The 13,840-nt window shown below is 35.2% G+C and overlaps 1 protein-coding gene across 40 annotated transcripts in view; it reads right to left on the bottom strand.

The window, feature by feature from the left end:
• The window catches only part of WRN (WRN RecQ like helicase), a 124,871-nt gene that overhangs the window by 20,134 nt on the left and 90,897 nt on the right, over positions 1-13,840 (bottom strand). For 23 of the 40 annotated variants that reach the window (XM_070598539.1, XM_008541594.2, XM_070598563.1 and 20 more), the window contains 7 exons: positions 11,993-12,163; positions 11,818-11,915; positions 10,676-10,751; positions 9,774-9,850; positions 5,409-5,484; positions 5,064-5,176; positions 3,095-3,209 (listed from right to left, as the gene is read on the bottom strand). In XM_070598539.1, the coding sequence (XP_070454640.1) occupies positions 3,095-3,209; positions 5,064-5,176; positions 5,409-5,484; positions 9,774-9,850; positions 10,676-10,751; positions 11,818-11,915; positions 11,993-12,163 (726 nt within the window). The remainder of the gene's footprint in view (positions 1-3,094; positions 3,210-5,063; positions 5,177-5,408; positions 5,485-9,773; positions 9,851-10,675; positions 10,752-11,817; positions 11,916-11,992; positions 12,164-13,840) is intronic. The other 17 variants (XM_070598552.1, XM_070598557.1, XM_070598541.1 and 14 more) reach the window with 1 other exon arrangement.

Here is a 13,840-nt window from a genome sequence, read left to right on the forward strand (position 1 = left end):
CTTGCTGAACAACTTTCAGATAAGACAACTTCCTTTATATCTTCTTCCTCTAGGGGAGGGAACATACTGGTTGGGTCAAGTGAAACTTTTCCAGTATTCTCACTACAATGAACTCACATTCCAATATTTACACTTACATTTATATATACACACAAATGCATATACATAAACCAAGTTCACAGAGAAAGATAATGCAAATCTACTCCCCAAAACACAACTACTCTGTGACAAGACCTACCAACTTTTTGGATTACAGGGGTGAGGACCGAACCCCTAGCCTAGACCATGGCAAACGCCACAGTGGAGCGGCCAGCTAGGCTTCCCCAGAAAATATGTATTCCATCCTGATGCATGTTTAACTAAAAACTGCAAAACACAGGGGCTGGCCCCGTGGCCGAGTGGTTAAGTTCGCGCGCTCCGCTGCAGGCGGCCCAGTATTTCGTTAGTTCGAATCCTGGGCGCGGACATGGCACTGCTCATCAGACCACGCTGAGGCAGCGTCCCACATGCCACAACTAGAAGAACCCACAACGAAGAATACACAACTATGTACCGGGGGACTTTGGGGAGAAAAAGGAAAAAATAAAATCGTTAAAAAAAAAAAAAAACTGCAAAACACAGCTATTCTGAAGCTTTAAAATAGAAATAGAAACATGTACCGCCTGGCTCTGTTTTATTTAGGGGTGGTGTATGCTCAGAACATCAAATCCCCACCTCTAGGGTTATTTGATTGGAGTTATCTTTTGCGTTGATGTGAGAGTATAGCTCTGATATGCTTCCATATGCAAACTGAAATCCCAAAAAGGTTTGGAAAACACCTGATTGCCTTGGGTCAGATAATTCAAATTCTAAAATTAGGCAGCATATATATGACATGGAAAAAGTCAAACAGAAACATTTATAGTTCTCACCAAAGCAGTAAACCAATATTCAACTAATATAATTTTTGATTAAAATCCATAAATGACAGGATATGGAAACAAAAATAAATTTCTTTCCCAAAGAAGAGTTCATAAATATTTTTTCTCATACATCTATACATACTATAATGGACCACAAAGATAAACAATCTTATCAAAATAACACCAATATTATTCATCAAGGGACGGGGCTCCTCTTTAACTTTTTTAATTAGTTTGTTACAGTTCTCATTATGACTACAGTGTGCTGTTTTAATCTACCTTTTAAGTGTGATTAGAAAAATAGTTGTCTATCTCTTTTAAGGCTTTTCTAAGTAGCTGCCAACTATGAATTAATCTTTGGAGGGGGGTGGACATTTTAAAAAATTATAATTTTCATAAAATGTATTTCTATAAAATGATTTTAAAATGCTTTTCCTAAATGGCTATCTTTTTTTTTTCTCCCCAAAGCCCCAGTACATAGTTGTATATCCTAGTTGTAAGTCTTCCAGTTCTTCTATGTGGCATGCTGCCACAGCATGGCTTGATGAGCAGTGTGTAGGTCCACGCCCAGGATCCAAAACATCGAACTGCAGGCTGCTGAAGCGGAACGTGCAAACTTAACCACTCGGCCACAGGGTTGGCCCTGAAACAGCCATATTAATGGGTTTAATATTCATGTTCTCATATTTGTAATTTTTGATTTGTACTATGACAGTATTTAACTTTTACTTCAAAATTTTAAGTAACTATATTAAAAGCTCAATGAAACTACTGAATAACAGAACTGTCTTCATTTATTAATTTTGTTTTTTAGTAAATAGTTTGAATTTGCAGAATAGTTCAGTTATAATACCTAACCACAGAAATTAGCAGTCATTTTCTCTATCCAGGAGGTTGAAAAGATTTCATATCCATTATTTGGAGCATTTATCTTTTGCCCTCCTTCAATTTCCTCTCTTGAAGTGGGGTTGGGCAGGATAATTCTTTCATTATTAAATAATACTATTAATTCATGAAAGAAGATACTACCATCAAGAGTCCAAAGAGAGGAAACTTAGTCAATTAACACTGGTTAAGTATGGTATTCTTTATCAAATTGTTAAGAAATTATAACTTTGTTTTTAAAATATCCAATATGAAACATAAGAAATTTTCACATGATGTCTGGCATAAAAGTATGAAAAGAAAATTTAAAGTTGCCAAAGATATTCTACATCAAAAGAGGGAAATGCTACATACAAAAAGCAGAAGAGTTTTCTACTGAGAGTTAGAGAATGACTTTTCTAAAGTGGGATGGGTCTGTTCACAGCTTACAGAAGGTTCTCAGAAATAAAAACAATACCGCCTTGTATATTTTTAACTCTTCCAACTTTGTATACACATCCCCTATCTTTTATCTTTCTGATTTATCTGTTGTTTCTTTGATATGGGGAAGGACATGTTCATTGTGTGAGGGAGGAAATGGAGACCCAAAGATGTTACAGAACATGTTCGGGTTCACCGTGTCAACTATGGCAGAATCAAAATCCTGATCCCTGACTCCGAGTCCAGCGGTCTCTCTACCACTTCACCCTGCCTTACCCTCTGTGCTGGAGTACACAGGACAGTGCAGTCTGCCTGTGGAGCTGAAGAAGCAAATCCAAACAATCCTTGTAGAAATGGTCATTTATGGTGGAGCAAGAAGTAATAAAAGGATATGAAGAAAACACTCTTGAGACTGAAGAGAATAACATGGAATCTACTTAACATCAAATGGTAGCATGAGTGGAAGGGCTAAGGTAATTAGGGAATACGACAAACAACGAGAAAAACAAAGTGGCTGGGCTTCCTTATCAACTAACAGCAAGGATAACTTTGCAGCTTTAACTTTTACCTACATTTGAAAGTAAAAGTTAGAATTTATCAGCCTAAAATACAGTACTCACTCAAATTTAAAAACGAAACCTCTCAACAAAACAGGAAAAAATAGTAATAGAAATAAAAATGGACAACTACTTCATTATCATCTTAAGAGCTATGTAACTAACGTGTTTTTATAACTGATTTGCTGCAGAAACAATCTGAATTCATTTTCTAAGTGTCTGGTGTGGAAATGAAAATAAAGGCAAAAAATGTTGCTTTTGGAGGGTGTTTTGAAATGGTCAAAAAATGCGTGTATTCTCTCAAAGTTCCTGCAAACCATAGTATTTTACCTGAATACTATTTGTTTGACTGAAATGTTTGATGACTTCCAACAGAGGGGCCAACATAGTAGCTTTGCCTTCAGAAACACCGTCGATCCTTTTCACATTTTCAACCGTAGTAGGTCTGTCATAGAAAAAAAGGGGCAAGAAAGCACTGAAATACTATCACTCCAGCAACACAGCTGACATTCGTCTTCATACTGATGCTCAATAAACGTATATTTTTTCCAACAACCAAAAACAATGCATAATACAGCTAATCCTGTTTTATAATGTTTTCCTTTGCTTTCCACTCTTTAAAGATTTGCTGTTTTAGTAATCTGTGAATAAAAATACCACCACCCCAAAAACACAGTACTAACTGGAAAACAGGCCGTAATCATAAAGAAACAGGCTAACACCTCATGTTTTACTCTATTATTGATCTCATTTTTATAGATATGAAAAGAAAAACTATGAGGCTCTAACTGAGGACAACTAAGAGCCTAAGAAACTCTCAGAATAAAGTCTCATTCATTATTTACAAAGTGTTTACCTGTTACAGTAAACCTGCTAACTACTTTAGGCTTTTAATGCAGTATTTCTTACTGTGTCCAATATCCAAAAGGCTGTATGATGTCTTCTTCTAAAATAGCTGCCCATGTAATGATTACTCCTTTTCTTTTAAATATCTTCTCTGAATATTTAAGTGTGGTCTTAGAATATTTATTTTTCAATGAAACAGTTATTGTAAGATATAAGCACTATGTAGTATCATTAGAAAATTCTGCAGTAAAGTAACATCTCTCAGATGAAATTTAGTGACAGAAACAATTTTTTAAAAGGAAGCATAAAAGAAGAATACAATTACCAGGCAACTATTCTTTGGAATAATTCCTTCTAAATATTTATTGACCACCTAGAATTGACAGGTTGCTGTGCTCGGTGCTTTGGAAGATACAAAGAGGTGAGAAACATACTATCTTTATTCACAGAGTTCAAAATCTAGAAGATATAACACATGTACATGAATAATAACGAAAACATAAATAAAGCATGTGTGGAAATGCCATAGACGCATTTGTAGAATTTTCATTTGAAAGTCCTTCATAAATTCCAGAGAGGAATTACTTTGCTGATAAGAACATGGAAGACTTCAGGGAGAAAACAATCATAAAGCTAGATCTTGAAGGATTTCTTAACAGGAGTTTTGAGGAACTGAGGAAACTATAAGGCAGAAACAACACTGTAAATAAGCATACGGAAAGTGCAAAAGGGTCTTTAACAAATGGTAAACAATGTAGGTAAGATAAGCCATTCAAGATCCCGGGACTTAGATGGAAAAGTAGCTTTAAGTCCACAAATGGAGGGCCTTGAAGTGGAAGCTAAAGAAGCTACACAGTGGGAAACTAGTTAAGCAGAAGTACACGATGTAGGAAGATTAATTTGGTGCTCACATATCAGATGAGACAGAGAGAGACGGAGGAAAGAGTGACTGGTTGAGAGGCTTTTGCAATACTCCAAGGGTAATGGTCTGAACTAAATGGTGTCACTAAAAAGAGGGAGGATGGCATAGGCAGACACACATGAAATATTTAAATAAAAAACCTAAAAACTATTTAAATAAGAGGAAGAAGGGGATATATGTTAGAGGAGTGAAAATGATATCAGGGGTTTTAAACATGCATGACTGAGAACAAAAATAAGAAACTCAGAAAGAAGAGTTTTAGTGTTTGCACGAAACGCATGTAGGGAGGGCTGGATAACGAGTTAGATTTTATATATCCCGGATCTGACTGCTGACAACAGCTGGTTTTCATTCATGTGGAAACGTGGGACTAAAGCTCACCGAAGAGATCACTTCCAGCAGCCTGGGAGATCTGCGAGTCCCCTCACATGCGACAGTTGACGCCATAGGCTTATTATCACAATGATATATTTTACAAACCTATTATGTTAGAAGAAAATAAGCTAGAACATATACAAATAGATGGTTTACCTCATTTTGGCCATATCCAACAGTATCTTATTTGTTGCCAGGATAGCTGGAGGAACGTCCATGTTATGGGCACGTTTCTGCCTAGCTTCTACCAATTCACCGTATAACAGAGTCTGAACAAAAAAACAAAGAAACAACTCAATATTTTTTAAACGTACTTAGAAAAATCCAGTCCTTTATTTTTAGAGCTTCAGACATTACATTTTTCCCTTAGGATGAAAATAAACTGAACTTTATCTCGGAGTCTTAGCTAAAGAACAATTTTTAAAATACTGGCAACAGAATTGAAGCATGCATAGAATTATAACCATCCTCTCAGAAACTGTCTTTTTACAAAAGCCATACCTGAGACTCTTGCTCTTGAGCTGAAATAACAGGTTCTGAGGACTTGTAAGATTTTCTTGGTGATTCCAACATGACGCTAAAATATTTAAAAGAAAATAAATAATAAAGGCTTTTCTTTCCCCTAGTTCACCTTTATTTCACCCTCAGAACAAGAATATCTTTCCAAGTCAACACTAACATTTATTCTTTGAAGTCCCAGCAAGGCAATTTGTTACTTAAATGACAGCCTAGATTTTAAACATTCTGGATCAAACAAATTCATTATAATGGTAAAGTTAAAACTGTAATTTGAGTTTATCACAAAATTGGCATACTTAAGAAGGGTATTTGCCCCATCCTCATCCTCAACCAAATGCTTTGAAAGAAAATATTCCTTATATATACTGAAGATAGCTTTCTTAACCAAAAGGAATACACTCTATGATTCTTAATGTGATATCACTAGTTTTTGGTTGGTGAGGAACATTAGCATGGGATTAACCAAATTATTCACAATTTTCTTCAAAATCAAAGAAAAATAAGCCAAAAGGAGTAATTTCACATTTTGAAAGACAAAAAACACCTAACTGGCAAACAACATGGTATGAAAGGTGCCAGGTATCAAACTACATAGAAAACCAATTTCTACAGAGGCATGTTCATGGATAAATAATTATAAATAGAAAAAGTCATGAAAATGAAATTGCATAAAATAGCCTATAAAAGATGACTAATTTAAATAAATTCCTGCTTTTTTTTAGGGAGAAAGGGGGAGAACATGCTTGATATTTAAGAAATGTTTATAAATTTCTCTGTTGCAAGAATTCAAAATCTATAGTGTAAAGTAAGATTTTGTTTTCACCATTACCAAATCCGTTCACCAAAATAAATAGATTTGAACCAGGGGAAAGATAACTCCAGTTCAAAGAATTAGTAACACCAGGTTACTCAAGACAATTATACATTTGTTTTAAGTCGTATAATTAAATTAACCTTCATGTTAGTATTTACGGAAATCTTTATACTAATGTACAATTTACAAAATGGTATTTTAAATTATTTCACAGACAAATTTTGTTATCATATATACTGGCAAAATTCTGGGTAACACATCCCTGAATCAGAAATATATGTGGAAAACATTTAATAGAAAATGTTTTGCCTATGAATGCTATTAAAAGTGCACAGAAGAAAAGCTCAAAATAACTACGATGAATATCATCAAAGAGATAAGTGGAGGTAGTATATCCATGAAACAAGAAAAGATTGCCACATGTTACTAAAGAAACAAAAGAGAATGAGAAAGAGTTCTCAGAAATTAAAAATTTGAACACTAAAATTAAAATTTCACTAAATGGGAGGGGATATAAAGTCAAGGAACTCTCCAAGAGAGAAAACAAGCAAAAAGAGATTAAAAATAGGAGAAAATAAAAATTAGTAATAGGCACACTAAAAAACCAAGAAAAGGAAAAAAAAAGACAGAAAATAGGAGAAAAGAAAAATTATTACAGGAACACTAAAAACCAAGCACAGAAAACAAAAAGACAATTATTAACACCAGGTAAAATTAAGGTAGTGGTGGCCATGATAACACAGTTTGGCTTAGCAGCATATAATATTTGATATTAATAATGTAAAAGGAAATTATTAATATGACCAAACTTGAAATATAATTATGTTGAGGTGGAGGGACTGAAAGACGGGAAAAGAGGGGAGGCCATATGGGAGATAAGCCCTAATCTACCATGATAAGGCATAAACAGAAAATTTCTAAAACTGTTATGTCAAAAAACAGTAATCCAAACATGTCCCTTAGAAATATGAAGGCAAATATCAGAGAAACCAGCTGGAAGGTTTGAGGGTGACTGCTTCTACAGAACAGAACAAAGTGTATTTGGGAAGGGTGTGGACTGGTGTGCTTTGTTATAAGCCTTTAAGTACCAATTGACTTCTTAAACCACGTACACGTATTATTTTAATGAAAACTCAAATGAATTTTAAAATAAGTTATTGATATGTAAGCATCCTTCTCATTTCTGTACGCTAAGCTCATATAGTAAAGTTAACTCCTGGAGCACTCCACAGGTATTTCAAACTCAGTATGTGTATCATTAAACTCCTAATTTTAACCTCATCCCCTGAACATCCAACCTCTCAAATTTGTCTTCCTCTTATGTTGCCTAATGAAGGGCATGACAGTATGCTCACCCGCAATCAACAACAGAAACCTAAGAGTCAGCTTCAAATCTTCCATTTCCCTTAACCCACCTATCTTTTTAACCACCAATTCCTAACAATTCTATCTCCTAAATATGTTACAAATCTATTTCTTTCCACGCCCACTGCAACTTCTCTTGTCTAAGCCACCATCATCTCTTGCAAATACTACCACAATAGCCTCCTTATTTATGTCTCTACAACTCTGATCCTCCTACAATCCATTCCCTCCATAGCAGAGTCATCAATCAAAGGTTGGCACCCTAGGGTGCATGGGCCAAATCCATCTGTTCTGGTAAGGACTGTAAGCCAAGACTGGCTTTTTACATTTTTTAACAGTTAAAAAAAAAATCAAAAGAAGAACATTTTGTGACATGTGAAAATTATATGAAATTCAAATTTCAGTGTCCATAAATAAAGCTTTATTGGAACATAGCCACACTCATTCGTTTATATACCATCTACGCTGCTTTGAGGCTATAAGGGCAAAGTTGAGTAGTTGAGACAAAGACCACATGGCCCTCAAAACCTAAAATATTTACTACCTGATCCTTTACAGAAAATGTTTGTCAACCTCTGTTCTCAATCATAAACTTGATCATGTCACTGTTCTGCTTAAAACCCTTCCTTAGCTCCTAACTGCCTTCATGATCAAGCCGAGTGTTTGAAAGGAACTTGATATTCTGGTCCCCGTTTAATTCTCTCGTCTTAAATTTTACCACTTTTTTGCCTCCTTGTACCAGGTAATCTCCAGTCACACTACTGAGTTCCTCTATCATATCAGACATTCTCTTGCCTTCAGGTTTCAGTATGTGGTCCATTCCTCTGCTTAGAAAACTCCCCTCACTTCATCTGACTAACTTCTACTTAAGCTTCAAGTGTCACTTCCAGGAAGCCTTCTAAAGCCTCTATGTGTTTCCAAAGTGTGATATCACTGGATGGTAATTTTATGTTCCCTTATTTCTATATCCCACTAGAGCATAAACTCTCGGAGGGCCAGTGACTATGTCTCTATTATTCTCCACTGAATCTCAACGCCTAGACTAGGACCTGGCACAAAGAGGACGCCCAGTAAAAACACAGAAAAGTTTAAATGAAGAAATGCTCCAGCATATTGAATGGATATATTGTTTTGTACACTCTTTAAACTCTTTGTTTACCTAAAACATAGTAATCAGACACCACATACCCGAACAAAAAGAAATTGTTTTGGGTGGGAGACATATTGTGATCAACGTTTTTGTTGGATCCAAAGTAGTATTACCTATCTAAATAATAAAACCATTAGAAAGTGAATAACAGTATTAGAGCACACTCATTTCCTTTCATCTGATATGTATGTAAACACAGTCACTTACTCTGTCTACAGGCCCTGACAAGTTTTTCAAATTCTCCGTCTTCAGACCTTCCGTAATTCTATACATTCGCCACACTTTTATTAAGTCAGCAAGTCAAATATTAAGCTTAAAAGTACAATAGGTGCATTACCTTTATCCTTACCAACTCTACTATCCACCATTTTATGATGCCATAAAATCTTTTCTTAAAAAGAATGGGGTGGGAATATATATTTCATACAAAGATAATTAGTGTTTAGATGGTAGAGGTTGACAATTATAAACCTGAAACCTAGCTCTGCCATTAACCACATGCTCTTGAAGAAGTTAGTTAACTTCTTAACCTTTGGTATCTTCAACTGTAAAATGGGGATAAATAATAGTAGCTAACTCATATGTTGTTGTAAGAATTAAATGAGATATTACATATAAAATGCTTAGTATTTAGCATAGAGCCTGGCAAACAATAATACCCAAAAAGTGTTAACTATTAAATTAATGTTAATACTATCATTTTATAGGCCTGCTGTAATAATTACAACACTGGAGGCTTATGCTTTAACTTCTTCTGCCAGTGAAATAGGCTTAAAAGAATCAAAATAAGTTACTTTCTCAAGTACTTCTAACTGTGCTATTAACCTCAGAAATCATATATCACATATTTTATTCTGTTCATGTCACATCTCCTTCCAAATTTTACGTTTTGTTATATATGGCATTTTCCTCTTTATTAGGAGGGAAATTAAAATATGACAGACCTTTATCTTTAGGAAAGAAAGGAAAAAAGTGCTGATAAAGTATACATAGAAAAGAAAAATTTTGAACTTTGTACCTTTTTTTAGGAATGTTACTCCCAGAAGAAATTTTATCAAATGCTTTATAAGAATACATCTTCTCCAAGTTAGCCTGCTTTTAAACATACAAAGATCCGTTATAAGAAAATTAGAAGTTTCAAAAAACTTTTTTATATGAAGAAAATAAAATACAAAATATCACGAAGACAATTTTTCCTCTGACTAACCAAGTCATCAAACAAATCACCTGAAAATAGGCTCTTGAATTATCAGCTTCTAGGGTTCTAAAGGCAGTTAGAAATGCAACACAACGTCCCATTGCCCCCAGATCTATAGAGAATATGTGATCAAAAGAATTCTTTGAGACACAGCAAGAGCCAAAGTTACAAAAATGATTCCATTACATTCTGCACACTTGAAGAAAGCAGAGAAAGTTCACTAGAAAATTTAATTCAGCATATTTGTCTAATACCCCAGTGTTCTAATTAGCTGAAGTCTGCCTATGGGTAAGTATTTAATCTGTAATACTTACCTAAGATCTAAAACCACAGCAAGGAAGTATGTGTGTATGTGCTTGTCCATGTATGTGTGTATAATTTTAATGAGAACATTTAGGAATCAGGAATACTTTTCCATACTCTACGTATCACAATATGTAAAAAAAAAAAAAAAAAAGCAAGCCAAATGAGCTATAAAATAGGCTTAAAAGAATCAAAATAAGTTACTTTCTCAAGTACTTCTAACTGTGCTATTAACCTCAGAAATCATATATCACATATTTTATTCTGTTCATGTCACATCTCCTTCCAAATTTTACGTTTTGTTATATATGGCATTTTCCTCTTTATTAGGAGGGAAATTAAAATATAAAATTCTAAAATAAGAATTGTATCAATAAAGAATGAAATAAATAAAAACCATCTCTCTAATAAAAACAAACCTTATTCTCTGCAGTTAATTCAGTTGGTACTTGACTAGAGGAATGCTGTCCAGTGTCTGAAGATACAGTTTTAGAACTGAAAAATATCAAAATTAAATTATCTCAAATATTCAAATGTAATTAACACACGAATCATTCTATCTCCACTCTTAGAAAGGCAGATAAGATTACATTACTCTTTTAGAACTGATGATTCTTAAAATTGGGGTGTTTTTTTTTTTCCAGAAAAAGCTCTGGAAAGTTCAAATTTAAAAGAAAAACTGGGGGCCGGCCCAGTGGCGCAGCAGCTAAGTTCATACATTCTGCTTTGGCGGCCCAGGATTTGCCGGTTTGGATCCCAGGTGTGGACCTGCTCACCACTTGTCAAGTCATGCCTTGCCAGGCGACCCACATATAAAGTAGAGGAAGATGGGCACAGATGTTAGCTCAGGGCCAGTCTCCCTCAGCAAAAAGAGGAGGATTAGCAGTAGATGTTAGCTGCCAACCTTCCTCAAAAGAAAAAAAGAAAGAAAAACTGATAATCTAATGTAATCTAATGCACAACCTAGTGATTACAGAAAACAATACTCCATTATAAACTTAAAACTTGCTAAGAGACTAGATCTTAATTATTCTCAACACAGAAAAGAAAAAACAATTATGTGATGTGATAGACGTGTTGGCTAACACTACTATAGCAACCATATTGCAATATACAAATGCATCAAAGCAACATGTACACTTCAAACTTACACAAAGTTATATGTCAATTATATCTCGATTTAAAAAAAGAAAAAAATTGATAAATGATTGATAACATGTAAAAGTACTAAAGAGTAGGCAACAAGTGTATTCTGTTCCCACCTTCGGCACACAGAAGGAAACACGGTATATGGATCCTTCAACATTGATCTCAATGCTGCTCCTTGAATCAATGAGAAAGCAGCTTTCTAAATACTATACTCAACTACTTCCTACTAACCAAGAAAGTCTTCTCTGATTTATCTTTCTCCCACTGACCCACACTCCTAAACTGACTAAAGGAGGTATACAAAAACAAAATCTTTACTCATTTTACCTGTATGGCACCTGTAAATTGGTATAATTTGAATCACTTAAACAACAAAAAACCCAGAAGTTTAAAAAAAAACTGAAAAATGAACCTCGGTAGAAGAAACCTCCTTGGACGCAGCTCTTCATTAGCTTCAAGGATTAGCCTCTGAGGGGATCCTCTTTTGGCTTTATCAAGCCAATTTCTACCCTATCGAAGGCAAGAAGAATCTCTTAACGCATAGCAAGAAAAATTAAATCCAATAGGTAGACTTCCACATCACTTACCTTTTTTGTAAGGGTGCAAATCTTTATAAACTTTTCTTTCCCAGGCACTTCGACCAAGAATCCCTCAGTTATGAGCTGACGGGAAAGAGCCCTCCACCACGCCCTTGTTTGGTCCTTGCCAGTGCCAAAGAAACTGTGACTGCGATATTTATCTGCGAGACGCTTGGAATTCTGAAATTAGGAATAAAATCATTATCTAAAAATGCTTATTTAATTAAACAGGTAAGTAAAACACAAAACCATCTACTGATTCTTTGGATTTAACACTAAATTTCAGCTTTAAAAACCTACAAAATTTTTATACCCATCCTGCTTGCTCTGATTACTTGACACAAATAAATATATAACCAAAATAGTGCTCCTTTTGTGTTTTAAATAATGACAGGAAATTCACATATAATTCACATGTATTTCCCAATGTAGAGTCTGGATATGTTTGGAATAGTTAACCTCCGCTATTTAGACCTTTTACTAACATACCCACATCATTGCTAGAAAACAGTGATCATAATCTACAGCTGGAGACTAGAAGCACTGGTGGTAAAAGGCAGTGTGACCTGAGAGCTAGAAATCAGGGAGTGCAGTGCAACGACCCGCGATTTCCACTGCATGGCTGTTTTCACTGTGCCTTGTTCATACAGCACCGCAAAGTTTACTTCACCGTTTCTGATTTAGCGGCTTCACTGAGATATAGCAGGAAAGCCAGGCGCATGCTAAACAGTTGATGCTTTTGAGGTATATTTTCCTAAGTGAAGAGAGGATTCATACCAGAGACTTCATAGCCATCGAGTTCTAGAAATGTTGGGGAAGCTAGTCTGCCACATGCGATTCTCTCATCCGCTAACAGAGACATCTCTCCCCACCTTCACTCTCTATAAAGTACTTTTCCATTCACTTGGTCCTCTTACTACTTCTTTCCTTCATCCTACGCACTTAAATACTACTTTCAAATGTATGTATGTAGTAGTATATGAACACAGGGCTTTATGGAAAATTGTTCCTGTCTAATGTATTTGTGGTGAACACTGTAGACTGTAATTTCAGGGTCATTCTAACCTTCATCCTCTGTGACTTCTTCTACCAGAGAATCTGGAAAGTTACAAACCCTATTTGTCAAACTTCCTTTCAGCTGGGTTCTGAATATGATTTAAGTCTCACTAGTCAGAAGCATTTTTTACATGACATCTATAAGAAGAAAGTGGTATTTTTGCAGATACACTTGACTGTGGAGGTGTTTTCTTTTCAGGAGAAAGTGTTAGCAAAGAATCTGGCATAAAACTCCTAGTTCCTAAGTATCAAGAGGCATCATCCACTTTGCTGAGAGAGATTAGAGAAGGCGCGGGGTGGTTCCCAGAGCAAGCAGAAGCAGAACTTCCTGATTGTTACAGCCCTTATTCAGCGCAGCTGGGGGTGGATGCTGTAGTGGCAGCTTCCCAAATGACAGACAGCTTCTTGATGATGGAAGAGGCCGCGGCTCCATGGTGGCCTACTTTGTAGTATCATCTCATCAACAATACTATAAGCTATTTAATACTCAGTAATAAATACCTTTCTGTTTCAATTAGCTAGAGTAATTATGAGCTTTCTAATATAACTGCTGTATTTTAGGCTATATTAATGTTTCAAAAACATTCATCTCTTGAATATGGCAAGCAGTTACTGTATTCTAAAAATTTCAATATAAAATGAAATCTAAAATATCAGAAACAGGCACAGCCTGTAATTTAACCTTTTTTATATTTCGTCTATACCCTAATGAAGGCTTAACAATCAATGCATATAAAAATCCAGAGATCAAAATCAAAAGAATATACAGGATGAGTTCCAGCAGACGTAACTCAGGCACTG

The sequence above is a fragment of the Equus przewalskii genome, chromosome 28 (assembly GCF_037783145.1).
Source record: "Equus przewalskii isolate Varuska chromosome 28, EquPr2, whole genome shotgun sequence".
Classification (NCBI taxonomy): Eukaryota; Metazoa; Chordata; class Mammalia; order Perissodactyla; family Equidae; genus Equus; species Equus przewalskii.